This window comes from Acipenser ruthenus, chromosome 15, assembly GCF_902713425.1.
Source record: "Acipenser ruthenus chromosome 15, fAciRut3.2 maternal haplotype, whole genome shotgun sequence".
Taxonomy (NCBI): Eukaryota; Metazoa; Chordata; class Actinopteri; order Acipenseriformes; family Acipenseridae; genus Acipenser; species Acipenser ruthenus.
The window spans coordinates 18,723,172-18,740,791 of NC_081203.1; the positions used below are offsets into that span (position 1 = coordinate 18,723,172).

General features: G+C 39.7%; 2 protein-coding genes across 2 annotated transcripts; one reads left to right on the plus strand and one right to left on the minus strand.

Annotated features, from left to right (window-relative positions):
- The first annotated feature begins 1,142 nt into the window (after window positions 1-1,142).
- On the plus strand, window positions 1,143-9,172 carry LOC117422144 (galectin-related protein A-like). Its single transcript, XM_058987304.1, has 4 exons — window positions 1,143-1,294; window positions 2,841-2,929; window positions 7,161-7,335; window positions 8,025-9,172. The coding sequence occupies exons 1-4, from the start codon at window positions 1,268-1,270 to the stop codon at window positions 8,166-8,168; spliced, it is 435 nt and encodes a 144-aa protein (XP_058843287.1). The 5' UTR covers window positions 1,143-1,267; the 3' UTR covers window positions 8,169-9,172.
- Window positions 9,173-9,188: 16 nt separating this feature from the next.
- LOC117422143 (pleckstrin-2-like) lies at window positions 9,189-17,620 on the minus strand. Its single transcript, XM_034036831.3, has 9 exons — window positions 17,507-17,620; window positions 16,760-16,924; window positions 15,740-15,918; window positions 14,714-14,805; window positions 13,580-13,767; window positions 13,251-13,352; window positions 12,186-12,269; window positions 11,609-11,687; window positions 9,189-10,776 (listed from the first exon to the last, which is right to left on the minus strand). Exons 1-9 carry the CDS (start codon window positions 17,561-17,563, stop codon window positions 10,646-10,648), a joined length of 1,077 nt encoding a protein of 358 aa, XP_033892722.1. The 5' UTR covers window positions 17,564-17,620; the 3' UTR covers window positions 9,189-10,645.

Below are 17,620 nucleotides of genomic sequence, written 5' to 3' on the forward strand. Positions count from 1 at the left end.
TTCGCTTCTCTTATAAACATATTTTCTGCTGCAGACATGTTTAATATTTTCGACACCATTTCTTGGCATGATCTCTGGCCACTACAGATTTAATTCCATCCATGACCGTTCAAAAACAAAATATTCATCTTTCCAAGCAGGATTGAAATATCTTCTTTTAGGTTTTGGTGCAGCTAACTCTAGAGGGTGTCTGATACTGGACTGCCATTCTGTCTGTTGTTTATTATTATTATTATTATTATTATTATTATTATTATTATTATTATTATTATTATTATTATTTAAATTGCATATGAGGGAAACCGTACAGATTCAAAAAATATGAAACGTTGAAAAGTTGCACAATGGTAATTCTTTTTAATGTGGAGGATGTATTAATATATATTCCTTCTTGGTCCATTTTCAGTCCAGCAACACGTTTTAACCAGAATGCTCAGCGAGGTTGGTTATTCGCTAGACTATACGCTAGAGTTTATACGCTACTAGCGAGTGAATACAAAAAAATAGATGGAAATGCAACGTACATTTTTTTTGTTTGGATCAAGAAAATGTGTGCGATAACCATTTTTTCAGCTCGTGGCGTCATTACGTAGAGCTGTTTGTTCGCTAGAATCCAGTTTAATGGAAACCTGTTTTTGTACGGTGAGATTCGCATATATTATTTTGTGCGAAATTTTGCAAGTTTGCTATAAATTTCTTCGACTTGTTGATGAAAACATAGCTACAGCACGAACATTGCAAAACTGGACTCTTTAATACCTGGGTGGAGTAAAAATGACAACACGTGGCTCACCCACTATTATGTATTATTTGCATCCACAGCACACAGAAATATTAAATTATGCCGAGGGCACTGTTTGGAACATTTTAGGGAGTTCTATTTAAAAAACGTTAGTTAAGGATTTTTTTTTTATGTATTTCAAATGCAAAGCAAATATGCCACTAGGGCAATGCATTTTATGTTTGTATCACCCATACCATTGCAATTAGGTAACAGTTACCTGCCTTTTATTTCACACGGGTCTCTGGAGCCGCCTGTAGGAGACCCCATGGTTCAAAGTGTATTACAGTCAGGGATGTGTAGGCTAACGTGCTGCTTGATGTTTCTATGGATACGCACAGCGTTGAGTGACAGAGGCGGGGTTTGCAGTCCTGACAGTATCTGCTGCTCCCGGCTGCTGTTTAATGAAGATAAAGCAGGCGTCTTCATTTCATTGTCACTGAACTTCTGGGACAAACGCTGATACTTCAATCGCCGTTTAGAGAGATGGCGGAAAATGACAAGTTTACAACGGTACGTGTTTTTAACATGGTTTATTGCACCTGTTTCCGTTATTTACCGGTAACTGTATCTTCAATAGTATTACAAAATGTAGTCTATATCATATACAAATATATACCAGTATATATACATCCAGTACAGGACATACACTTGTACAAAGGACCATACACAAATAATATATCGTGCATGTCTGAGATGCTGTTATATAACACACATAATCATTCTGATATTTAGAGAACACATTTAAGCGTTTATATAGAATAGGACGTACATCTCAGATGCACACTGTTTGCATTTCAATTTTTAGAAAAATTGAAAGAAATTCAGCTTCATTAAAATGAACCAGAAATGTCTCATTTGTTGAATGGTTTCGTAGTTTAATTTAGATTGTTAGATAAATATTGCATCAACCATGAACTCTGTTCGAATGAATTGCAGATAACATTATTTATGAACTGAGTTTAACTGTGTGTGTGTGTTTGTGTGTGTGTGTCATTGTAAAACTTGTTAGTTCAAGGAAAATTCAGTTTTACAGTCAAGATGCATTGATGATCACATTACAACCTTAGCGCTTTCCTTAAGCAGGCGGCGGTAATGTTTAAATTATGTTTTTAACGTGCAGCCTTTTTACGCCAACCGCTGGGTTTGGTTTTATTATCTACAAAAAAAACAGCACGGCATGTTTCCCAAAATAGAATAGTAACAATACATAAATAAATACGGAAATACATGGGTGGCGTTGCCAGCACACGCTTTTCAATAGTGTATTCTGAAGAGCATGAGAGCCGCACAGGTAATATGATAAGTTCTGTTGAATTTAAGCGCGCCAATACGGGTCCTTCAGCGGCTGTGAAACTAGGTGAACTGCAATGGTGCAGAATGACTTGACAGCCGGTTCAGTTTGTGAAGCAGTGTACATCAAAGTGTGCTGTCAAAATGGTGTGAATAAATATCAGATGTTACTACCAGTCAGTAGGATTTTTACTGGCACTAAGGCAGCTGATTCCACCGCTGCCCAAAACACATTCTCAATTCAACCACCCATTTCACTTTCTCTAAAAATAATAGTCAATAATATAAATATGTCTCTTTCTTCATCCTCATGTTAAACTACTGGCAGCAGTCTTTTGGGGGCTTCTTACTGGCAGTAGAATATGATAATAGGAAACCCCCAAAATAATGCTGCCAGTAGATTTTCTAACCAGTCTGTTAATTATTATTTATTTCTTATCTGACACCCTTATCCAGGGCGACTTACAATTGTTACAAGATATTACATTATTTTTACATAAAATTACCCATTTATACAGTTGGGTTTTTACTGGAGCAATCTAGGTAAAGTACCTTGCTCAAGGGTACAGCAGCAGTGTCCCCCACCTGGGATTGAACCCACAACCCGCTGGTCAAGAGTCCAGACCTCTAACCACTACTCCACACTGCTGCACTGTAAATTGCATACCTGTCTGCATTAGAACCATTTGAGATGTCAGAATTGTGAAGCAATTGTGAGAATTTAGCTCAAAGTATATCTGGATGTATTTTGTTTGTTTTTCTGCAGGATGGCCTCTATGTTGGTGAAATCCAAGGCGGTCTGAAGCCGTCTATGAAGCTCACTGTAATGGGGAGAGTAAACCAACAGCCTAAGAGGTCAGTGATACAGGATTACAAGGCTGATTACACCATGTAACAAATTTTTTTTTTTTTTGGTTCCTGGGTAGTAAGTGTTATTTCCTAATTGCTTATGCCTCAGAAGTATAGAAAATGGCTATTATTCCCCACAAACTTTGCTTTTGTGACCAGGACAGTGATATTTTGAAATTTACCTATTTCCAATGAGAAAACGGGTGAATTTGTGTCTTTTCGTTCACATAAAGTTAGAAAAAAACAACATATGAATCCAAATTAACATGTATTTATACTAAAGTAATACAAAAATGACTACACAAGATTTAGAAGTGAGTAGTTTTTCGAGATTTATGATTATACTGTAAATCACTTTCACGAATCAGCCCCCAAATGTAGTCTCCCATCATGTTCTCGTTATACTGTCCTTGGTAGCGGCGTTCAAAGTCCAGTATATCCTGGTGGAAGCGCTCGCCTTGCTCCTCCGAGTACGCTCCCATGTTCTCCTTGAATTTATCAAGATGAGCATCAAGGATATGGACTTTGAGGGACATCCTACAGCCCATTGTGCCATAGTTCTTCACCAGAGTCTCAACCAGCTCCACATAGTTTTCGGCCTTGTGATTGCCCAGGAAGCCCCGAACCACTGCGACAAAGCTGTTCCAAGCCGCTTTCTCCTTACTAGTGAGCTTCTTGGGGAATTCATTGCACTCCAGGATCTTCTTTATCTGTGGTCCGACGAAGACACCGGCTTTGACCTTTGCCTCAGACAGCTTAGGGAAGAAGTCTTGAAGGTACTTGAAGGCTGCCGACTCCTTATCTAGAGCTCTGACAAATTGTTTGTTTCATAAGGCCCAATTTGATGTGCAGTGGTGGCATCAGCACCTTCCGGGGGTCCCAGCCGTACTCATCATACTTCAAAGCGTCTAGCAAGGTCTTGATGCTGTTGTAATCCTCTTTGAGGTGCACCGAGTGAGCCAGGGGAAGAGACGGGTACTTGTTACCATTAGGGAGCAGCACGGCTTTGAGGCTCCTGGATGAGCTGTCAATGAAGGACAGTATAACGAGAACATGATGGGAGACTACATTTGGGGGCTGATTCGTGAAAGTGATTTACAGTATAATCGTAAATCTCGAAAAACTACTCACTTCTAAATCTTTTGTAGTCATTTTTGTATTACTTTAGTATAAATACATGTTAATTTGGATCCATATGTTGTTTTTTTCTGACTTTATGTGAACGAAAAGACACAAATTCGCCCGTTTTCTCATTGGAAATAGGTAAATTTCAAAATATCACTGTCCTGGTCACAAAAGCAAAGTTTGTGGGGAATAATAGCCATTTTCTATACTTTTGAGGCATAAGCAATTAGGAAATAACACTTACTACCCAGGAACAAAAATTGTGTTACATAGTGTTAACTGACGGCCTGGGAACACAGAGACACTTTGTAGCTTCCAGCTTGGTTTCAGGAGGGTTCAGGCCACTGCACCAGGGGACACTGGGGTATCCTTGTGGCGCCATTTCAGCCAAACAAAAGTTTGCTTTAAAATACTGTTTATTGTAATGTTATCTTAATTCCTACCAAGCTTTATCAGCTCATTACATTTTGTTAAGCATAAACAATCTGGATAATTAACGTGGTGAGCCCAATAGAATGCCTTAAGAAAATATTTCATGTAAAATTGAACATAATTATGGGTTACACTGCAGCTTTTAAAAAATGTCTCAGTTACTGGGTAATGGGAAAACACCATACAGAACAGAACGATGGCCTTCATTTTTGTAGAGTGCATTTTACTCCCCCTCAGGACTGAATACAGTTCACCTGATACCCACTTAGAGCACAAACCACAGACCCCCGGAGTTTGGGGACGCAACAGAAGGGTGTGATGCTGTAGATTGTGAGACTCAGATACTCCTACAAGAAAGAAGACTTTAAACAGGGATTTTAAAAACGAGAGAGAGAGAGAGAGAGAGAGAGAGAGAGAGAGAGAGGGGGGGGGGGGTGAGAGAGAGAGAGAGAGAGAGAGAGAGAGAGAGGGGGTGTGTGTGTGAGACAGAGAGAGAGAGAGAGAGAGAGAGAGAGAGAGAGAGGGTGTGTGTGTGTGTGAGAGAGAGAGGGGGTGTGTGTGTGTGAGAGAGAGAGAGAGAGCATGAGAAAGAACGAGAGAGAGGTCTGCAGTGTTGAAAGTTAAGTCATCGTCTGGAATGAAAGCTATGCGCCACAGAACCGACTTTAAAAAGTCCCTTAGCACAAAACTATTTAAAACCTTTAGTCTGGTCTGGAATACAAATAAGCACAGTATTCAAAATGTGGGAAAAGATGAAGTCAAACCTGCTGCTGCAGCCAAAAAAGACAAGATCTTTATCAGAAAACGCTTCTGTGAAGCAAACAGTTTGTTTGTTCTTCATGTAAAATAAATAATACAAACATATAATTGAAGCATTCTGATGTGAACAGCTCTGCCTGTCTTGTTTCTGGTATCTGGGACTTGATGCTCAGAGATAACTAAACTAAATCGTTTCAACTCAGTGTTCTTTACTGTGAGAAATCAAAGTTTCCCACAGTAAACCCAGAGCAAAGTGTAATAAAGCATAGGCAGAGAGGTATGGTAAAGCATATTTAAAAACATGACAAACTATGGTAAATGCATCATAGAGCTATGGGAAAAGCATGGGAACTGCATGACTGTGCAAATTCACCATGGTAAACTTGTATAGGGGCCTTATTAAAACTAGCGATATTATCACTTGTCCACCTTTTCTTGTCCTGAACACTTCATACAGTATAACTCAGGAGTTATACTTTTGTAGGCTACTGTTTAATAAGCCAGCAGAAGACTAGAATGGTTTCATGAATGCCAAACACCGCTCATGTAAAACCAGACTTTTTAAATACCTTCTGACTCAAAGCTTTGGGAACATGGCCCCTTATTTCTCACCTCTGTTTTAAGAATGTTTTGTTGAGGATGGTTTTTTAAAGCCCATTTTGATTCAGTCAATCAAGTTTAAAAACAGTCCTTAAAATAACAGTGTTTAAAGTTTTGTCACTTAACAGTGCAGTGTGAGTCAGACAGCACGCTCGCTGCAGCGCTGTCTGCTGGACTGTCTGGAAAGGGAGACAGCGCAGCAAACTGTGGCTGACCCGGCAGACGAGGGCTTATGTAAAGAGTTCCGCAGGGGACTGTGGGCCTGCGGGACAGTTTTGTTGTTAAGATGGTTTCTTGTAATAGTTGGATTGTATTTGCTCTTTGTGACCCCATTTATCTACGGGCCGTGTGTGAGTTTGGTGGCTGTTTGTGTCAGTGTGTGAGACTCACCTTGACCAGCGTGTGTCTGTGTAGTGGGCTGAGCTCCCTCAGACCTATGTCTTGTGAAGCCTTCTCTTGCTTGCTGCTTGTGTTGCTGTTTCCTGTTAGCAACATTGCTTTCAAGGGGCAGAGCCTTCCCCAGAGGTTCTGGTGTGATTGTTAGCCTTGGTGTTTACATAGCAGTGAGTGTACAGTCTAAGATATTCAGTGTGTCTGCAGTCTTTTCCAAATGCAGTTAAGTGCTGGGTACCTGCAGTCTTATACACAGGTACATCTTGCAATACTATATTATGATGGCTTTTCTGATTGCTTACAAACATTCCCATGTTAAAGTTAAATCCTACAGTTTAAACATTTAGAAAATGAAACAGAAAGTAACCCCTAATGTGAACATTCTAAATATATTTTAAAATAAAATACATTTAAAAAAAAAGATTGAAATACTAGTATATTCTATATTTATAAAAAGACCTAACAAGTTTATTTGATCATGCTATATACCGCACTAGAATAAGCTACAGCTTGATTTTTTACAGCCCCAGGGAATCCCCCTGGATTGCATCGTGTATTTCTTGTTGTAATCCCAGGATAACCAAGAGTTCTGCAGTGTTGAGAGAGTTACTATTCTGTCAATACCCCCATATGAGTCTCATTTTAAGAAAGTGCAAATGCAGGAGAGAAATAAAAATTAATTTAACAGTAAAAAATAAACTAGCAAAGAAAATAATCAAAGTAAGAATTTACTGCTCTAGTTGTTTCTCAGAAATGTTTCTTTGCCTTTGTCCAAACAGGGCCTTATATGAGCCTAACAGTCTTGAAACAAGACCTGAAGTCCTATAAACACATATGTTATTCCCCCCCGTGCTCTTAGATGGTGTGATAAACTTGGAAAGGGCTGTGAATCTGCAGTGGACTGACTCTGTGATCACTTTCTCCACAGTATTGCAGTGAACCTGGCCTGCAGCTCCAAGGATCCCGAGACGGATGTGGGGCTGCAGTTGTCTGTGAGTTTCCAGGATCGCTCCGTCGCGAGGAACGCCAGGGTCTGCGGGGAGTGGGGCGCAGCAGAGAAGAACATCCCCTACTTCCCCTTCTCTGCAGGGGAAACCTTTAAAGTATGTGGCTCGCTCTGCGTTACAGGCGCAAGAAGGAGACCAGCGGGGTCTTGTTTATTAGCTCCGACAGATCGTTTGCTTGTGATCCTGTTTTGCCAAATAAATGGATTCAGTCAGGACAGCTCGTCCTATTTGCACATTAGACAATAGAAACAGTTAGCACTTGTCGCCGTTTTTGAAACGCTTGGCTTTGGCACTCAGCCGCGCCTTTCGGGGCTACCTCGAAAAATGTTTGCCTTGCAACCCACCTAGCGAGCCTGAAAATGTGGTGGAGGATGACTGCTAAGAGAGGTAGGTGTCCTGGTTACCTTGATAAAGAAGCTAACATCAGTGTAGATCAGTTTCATGAATATCAAACAGAGCTGTTCTTCAGTTCTAGTTGTCATAATTAAATGAGTTATCCATGGCTAGACCAGCTAGTGTCTTTATAGAAGTAAGAGCAGCTCCATCTAGTAAGACTCACTAGCCTTTCACTTGATGAAGCTGGCTCTTACTCTATAAAGACACTTTGGCTGGTCTTGTCTTGGATGCCAAACAAACAAAAGAAAAACACAGTATTTGAGTAATAGCAATAAGAAGCACTCAAAATGATTGTAAATGTCACAAAAATACAAAGCTGCGTGCTCCAGTCTTTAGTATTTCAGGGTAGCCACGCTGCCCTCCAGTGCTCATGCTGCCCTCTTTCTCAGATGGAGATCCTGTGTGAACACCAGCAGTTTCGGGTCATGGTGGACGGGCAGCCGCTGTGTGGCTTCGCTCATCGTATCCAGAAGCTGGCCTCTCTCACTGCCCTCAAAGTGTGGGGAGACATGCAGCTCACCAAAGTGGCCTGAACACCAGCATGAAGGAAACAACCCGGAGAGCAGAAGCAGATTCAATCCAGCAGCTTACATAAACCATTTAGGGGACTATTTTTATAGAAAACTCTCAACCGCAGGGTTTCTTTTTGTAGTTTTTATCTTATAAAATATTTTATTATAATTTATACCACAAGGATTTTATGCAAATTGTTTTGTAGGTGTTATGTTATGAAAAGGTGTGTTCCTTTTATGTAATTGTGCCATTTTGTATTATAGAAATAAAGTAGAGTGCCCACATTTTACTCCCCAATGTGAGATTGTCAATTTGAATGTCCCCGTTGCAACTCGCATACGACAGAACAAAAGATGACCTCCATTCAGTAATGAACTGCTGGATTCTTAAAGAGTTAGTCACTTTAAATTACATGATGGTTTGTTTTATTTCTTTATGTATTTGTTTTTACATTTTGATTTAGCCTGTGAGTTATTCTGTTCTAGTTGTTTGCCCCAGACATATGTAACACAGGCTAAATCTGTGTCTTTATGTAAGCAAATGCCAGCACCATATACTGCAAACCTACCTATATATATACACAATACCTGAATAATTGCAATAAGAGCCAGCATGATTGTAAACATTATAAAAAGTCAAGATCTGCAGCTGGTTAATCACACTGTGTTTGCTTCCAGTCCCAGCTGCATGACTGCACACTCTTTCCTCTTATCTTCAGAGGACTCACTCTAACACTTAATGTTGCTGGGCGTGGCTGTTGCTCAATGACTGCAGTTCAAGTGGGAAATAAGCACCTTGGAGGCATGATGACAAATCCCACAAGCATGGCTCAGTTACAGTCCTGCTCCGTTAGCGCAGTGTGATTTATAGGCTCAATGTTATAAGCCAGGAATGGGCAACACCTCATATGAAGGATCATTTTTTAGAACTGCAGAATGGGCTCCACTCACATAGCTTTAGTTTGTGAGTTGTTTAAAGAATGTGTTTTATAAATAAAATAAAGTTTAATGTTGGTAAAACTGTTCTTTAATGTTGTTATTAAAAGCTGACAAAAGTTCAGAACAGTTTCAGGAATATCAAACTTTAATTTTATTAATAAAATCAAACTGGACAAAATTTTTTTCAATAACTCATGAGTTAACGCTTGAAAAATAACTCATGAGAAAAGGTTACAGGTGATATTATTACATTTTATTTTTGTGTAAAGGTGCATATCATGTAATACAAAACAATTACAAATCTATTACAAAAAATATATACAATGACCACATTGTCAAATCTGTTAAAATGAATCCAGTTAATGATTGTCCTTTTCTGCTTATCATCTACATATTGACAGAAGAATGATAATATAATAGTAGGAGTCAATAGGCACCGGCTCCATACGACTTGATTATAATCATACTCCTGATAATATCAGTATCTATCAGCGATGCAACTGATTTCCACGCCTCTTCTTATGACATGGAGAAACGATTGGAGAGCTTGCATGTAGTTACAGGTTAAAGGTGTTTATTGAAATGCGAGCACACGATTGGAGAGCTTGCATGTAGTTACAGGTTAAAGGTGTTTATTGAAATGCGAGCACATGATTGGAGAGCTCGCATGTAGTTACAGGTTAAAGGTGTTTATTGAAATGTTCTGGCTTCCGTGGTGTTACAACGTTCATAATGGTAGAACACTGAATAATGAATACATAACTAATTACAGTATTGTGATCACAACAGTACTGTATGTGGAGTTTCACAAAGTAAATATGTTTTAGCAGGTTTATGAACTTATGAAGTCAGCTCTCATTGTCACTATTTCTGCTGGGCCCCATTGAAATGACATTAAAAGCGTTTGACGATGGATACAATATGAACTACAAGCACTGGTTCACAGGCAGTGTACAAAGATACAATAAAAACATGTACTATAAAAATGAGTATATTCTGTATATGTATAAATATGTTAATTAAAAAAAAAAAACTTTCTACAGCTGCTCATTTAGTATGAGCATTATTCATTAATTGTACACTCACAGAATGCATAGCAAAATAATCAGGGCAAATACCAAGAAGTAATTCTGATTCCAGAAGCAGTTATTGGAGATACTGGGCTGTATTCCTTAAAGAAAGCTAGGCTAACAACTGGGCTGCTCTCAGTCTTAATTAACACATCACTCCTATATGAATGCATGTCTAATCTCCAAGTGCCTTTGGTACTCCAGAGTGTAACCATGAACCTGCCCCCCCTTCAACATCTATCCTGTAATGGATTTAAGAAATACATCAGACAGCACCGGCAAGACATGCAGCCAAGGAAAGAACAGAAACAGAAAACGATACAAAATGAATCTAGAAGTAGACGTTAGTTACGATTACTGGGATATTTCACATCCGTAACAAGTTGCTTTTTACCCGCTGTACTGCAGAGATGGTTTTCACCATCACACAACACTGCTCCTTACACACATATCACGTGACTGTCCCAGCCCTGAAATCTTCTCGTCCTGCTAACACGTCAGCTGCTTCAGGGCGCTGATCCATTCCAGCCTCTCTTCCTTGGAGGTGGCCTGGATGTAGTAGTGGATGTCGTTCTGAGTTATTATTTTGAACAGATTGCCCTGCAGCTTCCCCTTCACTCCTGTGGGACAGAGGAACATATTAGCATCCAGTGCCTGCTGTATTCAATCACTGCAACTGTCTCCACATAGATATTCACTGGAGAAGCCTTGATCAGCATGCACTCTGTCACTGCTGTCTCCACATAGATATTCACTGGAGAAGCCTTGATCAGCGTGCACTCTGTCACTGCTCTGTCTCCACATAGATATTCACTGGAGAAGCCTTGATCAGTGTGCACTCTGTCACTGCTCTGTCTCCACATAGATATTCACTGGTGAAGCCTTGATCAGCGTGCACTCTGTCATACAATGAACTTCAAAACTCCAAAGCTGTGCAAGCAAAAACCACTGGATTAAATGTGCACAAGAGTTATTATCTCTTGGTCCATGATTACATTGTTGAGGCTAAAGCTGATTTTAGTTTAATCCTTATGGGGTCTATGCTTTTTCAATGAATGTGGATGTTTGTTTAAATTATTAAAATAGAACCCTATTTTTTACTGATCGTTTTGATCTGTTGTCTACAATCCAATCTGCAGATTCCTTCACCTACCTCAACTATTTCCCAGGTAGTATAGATACTGAATTGCCTTACATTATGTCTGCATGTTTGTTTCAGCAGTTTGAGGCTTAACACATTAGGTCAGTTCCAGCCCACAATCCTAACAGGGGCTGACAGAGTCTTAGTTCAAACCAGGTTGATCTTGGTCTCTCTGCTGCTGATGGAAACAAACAGGGTTGACTTCAAAGTTTCCAGTAACCAGATTTCAACTGAGGTGGCAATATGCCATAAGTAGAGCTACAGCAGCACAGTGAACTCTATAATAAAAGTGAAGTGCCAGTGAGCCGTACCCGAGTGAACTCCGTTGTCTTCGAGTGCCGAGACGAGACAGCCCCGCAGTGGAAATCCTCCGACTGGCCGATGGTCGTCCTAAAGAATGACAGGAGTTGCACTGGATTAACTATTATTCTTACAGGAGAGTCGGAGCTCATCTGCTCCCTTTATACACTGAAACTGCTGTTTAACAATGGACACCCTAAAGAGACACTTTCTATCACCTGCATTTTCATAAGTGTGATCTTAACATTAATTCTAGATGCTTTAGAGCAAGTAAACACCAATTAGAAAAGCCACAGAGTAATTATTAGAAGCCCTTACAGGAACATGATACAGTATCTGCAATCCCATTCTAACACCAGTGAACTACCCTGCAGAAACCCAAGAAGAACCACAGTTATACAACGGCAAGATTCATCCTCCTGATTATTTCAATGGGCTTTATATCCACGGCGTTAACCATACCTTTAAAACACTCAAGCATAATCGGTTCACTAGATGCCATTGTGCTCTTATTGCCCTTTAGTATTGCCGCTGCAGAGTCTTTATCTACGCAGCCCCTGGATAAAGTTTGGAAAGTCCAGTACTCACGCGGGAGGGATCATAGTAATGTAGGTAACCAGGCTCCGCCCTCAGAATGAACAGCCGAACCTTCCAGCTTTTTCTGTTGTGTCCCTGGGGTAACAATTAACAGCATTAATAATATATCTGGCTGTTATACAGAATTCAGATTTTGTTAGGAATTGTTTTCTGGCCATGTTATATGTGAAATATACATGATGTACATATGTGAGATAGTGGATATTTAAAAAATCTGTTGAGAAAGGTTGATTTAATTAATCAAAATGGGCTTTGAAAAAAACAGTCTGTGTTAATCACATGTTAAATGTTTCCATATCTATTTCAGGCCCTCGTTTGTGATTAGAATTATCATCAATGTATATTTTAGAAATTCAGTAATCTGTTGTGTATCCGCCCATCACATGTCCTCCCAAACCCTTTATCTGCCATGATCAAGCTCTTCAGCAACGTTAGTTTACTGTTGAACAGAGAAGATAGCAGATCCCACCAAAGTTTCCGTACATTGTGTTGTATGTTGCTGGTAGTGTCACGTGAGCTGTTCAGTGTGTTGATATGTAAATAAATCCTGTTCACCTGCGGGGCGTATCAACTTCAATCTCTATCTCCTGCCTGTCACTCAGCAGCGAATGCACACTCCCACACAGCAGACAGCTACTCTGTCACAAGCATTAATACCCTGTGTCTTTCTAAACAAGGGATTCAGGGGAGCTCCCTAATAAAAGCTGAATCTCAAAACAATAATTGTGTGAATATAGTAATTGTTACAGCTGTGAGTAATGGTATTTAAAACAGGATTTATTTATCCGACTTTTTACATATCCGCCCTGACTCAGGTCCCGCCGCAGTCGGATACGCGACGGATTAATGTATTTCAGGAATGCAATTTTGATACATAATTGATTATGCATCACAATGACAATCTCATCCTCAGGTTTTCTGTCTACTAAACATGCAAAAGCGTAACTACAAAAAGTGTAAAATAATCGTGGCTACCAACTAAACTAACTTGAATAGTTATAATGTGCTTCTGATCCTACATAGAATTGAGGATGGCTGTTGTGGATTAAAACGCACCTGCTTCAATAAATATCCCTGAATCACAACTCTTCCGCTGAGCTCCACTGCCGAGAGACTGACTTCATGCTTCACGCTGGCTTTCCTCTTGTAGCGCTCCGTCTGAGGAGAGGAAAACAAGGTTCTGATCTGAGACAGCTCAGCCATACAGACTGTCCTGTCAGGACACTGCAGGTGGGTGCTTCTGGCATTGTAATCAGGAACTGATAGTTAGGGTCATTTCTTGTACTATACTGCAGAATACTTAATTTTTTTATGCAAAAGGCATTGTCCTTTTATACTTTAGTATTGAATTGCCATATGAAAAGGAATGGCATTAATTAACGTACGAAGGTGTATAGCGCCGTAGAGTCGTCGAGAAACTGATCGGACAGCTCCCCGCTCCTGATCGCCTCGATACTCTTAATCCCTATGGGTTTCACAAAGTTCTCATCCATCAGTGCGGAGGACAGCGTCACCGCTTCAAAACGAGTCACCACGAAATTGAGAGAGACCAACCAGTCGACCAGAGCGGAGCCTGCGGAGAAGAAAAACAGCACAGTCTGAATCAACACCAGTACAGGACAAACCCCCACAACACACAATCCATTTTCATTCATGAATTGCCTCAAACCCACCACCTGCCCAACTGGATAAGGCAGTAGATGCCCCATAACAGAATAGATCGAGGTTCTCAAACCGGGGTACAGGGACCCCCTAGAGGTCTGCAGAGGTTACCCAGGGTGTTAGAAGAATTCTGTAAACTTCAATAGAAAGTGTTTTTTCTTTGTTGTGAGGCCTTGTGATACTTACATACAGACCAATGTACGTTCAACACTTACGACACTGCAGCGCAGCTTCTCTTGCTTGTTTGCGATACTTACAGGTGGGTAACTGTCCTGAAAAAACCCTGTGTATTGTGGGTACCCTTTCACATAGCCCTGTGTTAAATGAATCACATTAAAATAGATACCTATACCGTACCGCCCTGGTTAATCCTGGAAAGGTTTGGGTTGCCTTCTAATAGGCCGGTACCTTTGCCTAGCTCTACCCAGCCTGAATTTACAACTCCCAACCAGCAGTAAAAGAGAAAAACTATTATACTATGGAGCATACCAATGTACAGTAGTTAACCGCACACTTGCACAATAAACACTACGTGACATCAGGTGATACATGTGAACAAGCCCACAAGCCGGTATTAAACTTCCTTAGCAGATGGAATCACAAAGTATTTAGTCAGCAAGCATTCACACATTGGATTTCAACACTAGATATGAGATCATATTGTCAAACCACACCCAGCTCCATATAATGGTAATCGTCAAACAGAATCCTATATACAGTATATATCCTTACTGTATCAGTAGCGTACTAATTAATCACCATCATATAATATGCAACAGGTAAAGAACACATGATTACACACTCTTCAACTAATCCCAGGGAAGGGATCTCTCGAAGCATGTTTAAACCAAGCTTACCTGTGAAACACTTCTTGAAAGAGCTGCCTTGTTCTATGTGGTTCATTAGTTTGATCCCACTGTGAATGTCATGCATTGAATCCGCCACCTGGCTGTGAAATACAAACAGCTTTGTCAGTATGACATGCAATCATAAACAAATCTTTAACTCATATCTCATTTATTTCCTGTTCAATATCCTGTTATGTGTGTTCTCTATTGCTGTTGCAGTTTAAATCCTACTTAAAAAGACTATCTAATTAACATGTAAACTGTAAAATATTGCTGCCTAAGTGATATTAAGATATAGATTGATTGGTTTTAACCAGATAGTGTAATAACCAAAGTAATATTATCAGGAGTTTATTTCCATTCATATTCATAAATATTAAACATTATATTCTGTGCAGGGCATTTACATTTTTTCTTAGTGAGAGGATGGAGACGACAGGAGTGATCTCCACTTTTTCAATAAATACAGATTTTCTAAAGAGAGTTTAAACGGTAATAACTTCTGTTTGGTTTGTGATTTGGATGTCTAGCACACACAAAGGAAACATATATGGAAGAGCAAAGGCAAGGGAAAAAAAACCTAAGAGAGGAATAAAAACAATTGAAACAGTATAAGAGTAGTGCGTGTAACAGGGCGGAGACTGGGAGCAAACCAGCAACCCGGTGCACCTAAAGAGATAACCACAATGCAAAAGAGCCGGGCTCGTCTGCATTCATGGTTAGAGCTTTTAACCTCCTCTCATCTCACAGACAGGGGACAGGACAGAATCCCTAACAGTAGTGTATCACACAACACTGCCTGGCACACAAGAACAGGAAAGATTCGCTCAGTCACTGTTCTGAGTAGTTTCTTGCTGCTTTTATAATCTTAAGAAAATAATGTGTCCAAGCTACTGCACCGTGGAGGTGAAGCCTAGTTTGGCTAGTCCCTGCCCAGACTCATAGGGCATTCACTGAAGCTGATTGCACTGCTTAACCCACAGCTAAGATCAGTTTCTGGATGTTTTTAGAATAGGTTTGCAGGAGGAGACTCACCTCAAGCTGACGTTGTGCAGCTCTATGGGCGAGTGCTCCGGATCTGGTTTCGGAGCCTGCGCGGGGAGCAGCGTGTGGATAGCCGCTGTGATGCTGGATGCCCACGTGTCACGCTGCTCCCGAGAACACGCTTCGAGGAAATACTCTGTCGATTTCTGTGTCTTTAATTTAATCACCATCTGTTTAAAACAACAAAGAAAAGTAAATGTAGTCACGCCCTTACAGGAAGGTTTGGCAGTCACAAAATCAGTTTACAGCTGTGTGAATAAATTAAAAAAAGTATTGCTTAAGTGTGTAGGTAAGTTTGTTTTTAAAATATCAGAATCATATATCATTGTGTAGTGTAGTAATTCATTGACAAATGTTTAGACTAGAAGTCTTAACCAATGTATTCTTCAGTTTGTTAATTTTCTTTAAATAAACATTGTTATTGGTTAATTCGTTGGTATACCATGGGCCCTATTAAACACGTTAAGGAATGTTTTAAGGTCTGCTTTTTTATTACAGTGCTTTAAAAAAAAAAAAAGAGAATAAACTTCTAACACTTTCTAAAACAGCTGAGAAAGCAACCCTGGTATAATTAACCGTGATCAGCTTTAAAAACTTTAAAGTTTTGTGAATGGGCTCTAATGTCAAAATCGATAGCAGCTTCATACTACTGTAGTTGCCCTTAGTTGTGCTCCCATTGCCTATCAGAACAGGACATTTGCAAGATGATCTTGTGTTCAAGCAAGAAGGCAGCCACTTTGTTTACATTCTCCAGAAGATGTTTTTTGTATTGGCTGAAACGTTTGTCCACCTGATTTACAGGATGTTATATTTGGTAACATACGGAAACACAAGATTCCTTGTTCTTTGAAACCCTAATTTGGCACTTTTGTTAAACGATTTACACACCATTGAAGGTAAAGGAGACTTCTATACAAGTAACAGGAAAAAAGAGCCGCTGAGTTTTAGAACAGTTCTGGAGCATGTTTTATTTGCTACAGAGAATGGCTGCAGCGTATTGTCTTTCCTTACCGGTCTGTTCTCGTATTCCAGGCAGGGACAGGTAACTTTGCAGTCTGCGAGGAAGACCTTGCCCCTGGGACAGGACTCCCGCTTCCCCCCTTCGTATCTGTAGTACAGAAGCCTGTCCGGGAGGAGAACGAACCAGCGCGCCTTCCAGTTGTGCACAATGTGGCCCTAAACATAATTCAAACACAACATACATTTCAATAAGGACTTCAAAAGTAAAACACCATTTTAAAAAGTTTTAATATTGCGCGCAGGTACAAGAAATGTACGGTTTATATCGGATATTTTTAAATAGATTTATTATGTATTATGACACAAATATAGACTACGAGTATGTACATTTCTGAAACAGCCTCGGCAGTATTTTTGTGGTGAAAACAACATGCCTTGTGTGCTGTTTTTCTTTTTTTTTTTTTTAACGAACAGAAATTATATTAAATGTCATAAAAAAAGTTAGCACCAATATGGTATCTAAATTGCTACTTTATCAGTACACTATTTTATTCTAAACGTAAACACATTATGTATGTTAAATAGAAGAATATATTTTGGAATAAATAACATTAATTTAATCTATCAGGAGGAAAATGTGTACTAGGTGCAGCATATTAATAATAACGGTAACACAGAAAAGGTATATCATTTTTAAAGACGCAATAAGCAATTGTAACTCCACGGGTAATTGTACAGTATGGGGTATTTCATATTTAAACAGTGCTGAAGCTGTATGAAATGTTACAGAATACCTACCCTTTTCACTAGAAACCCTTCCTTGAGAATTGCGTTTTCATCCTGAATCGCATCCATTCTGTGCACTCACTTCACAAGACTTGGAAAATTCCGAACTCGCTGTGTCAGAATGCA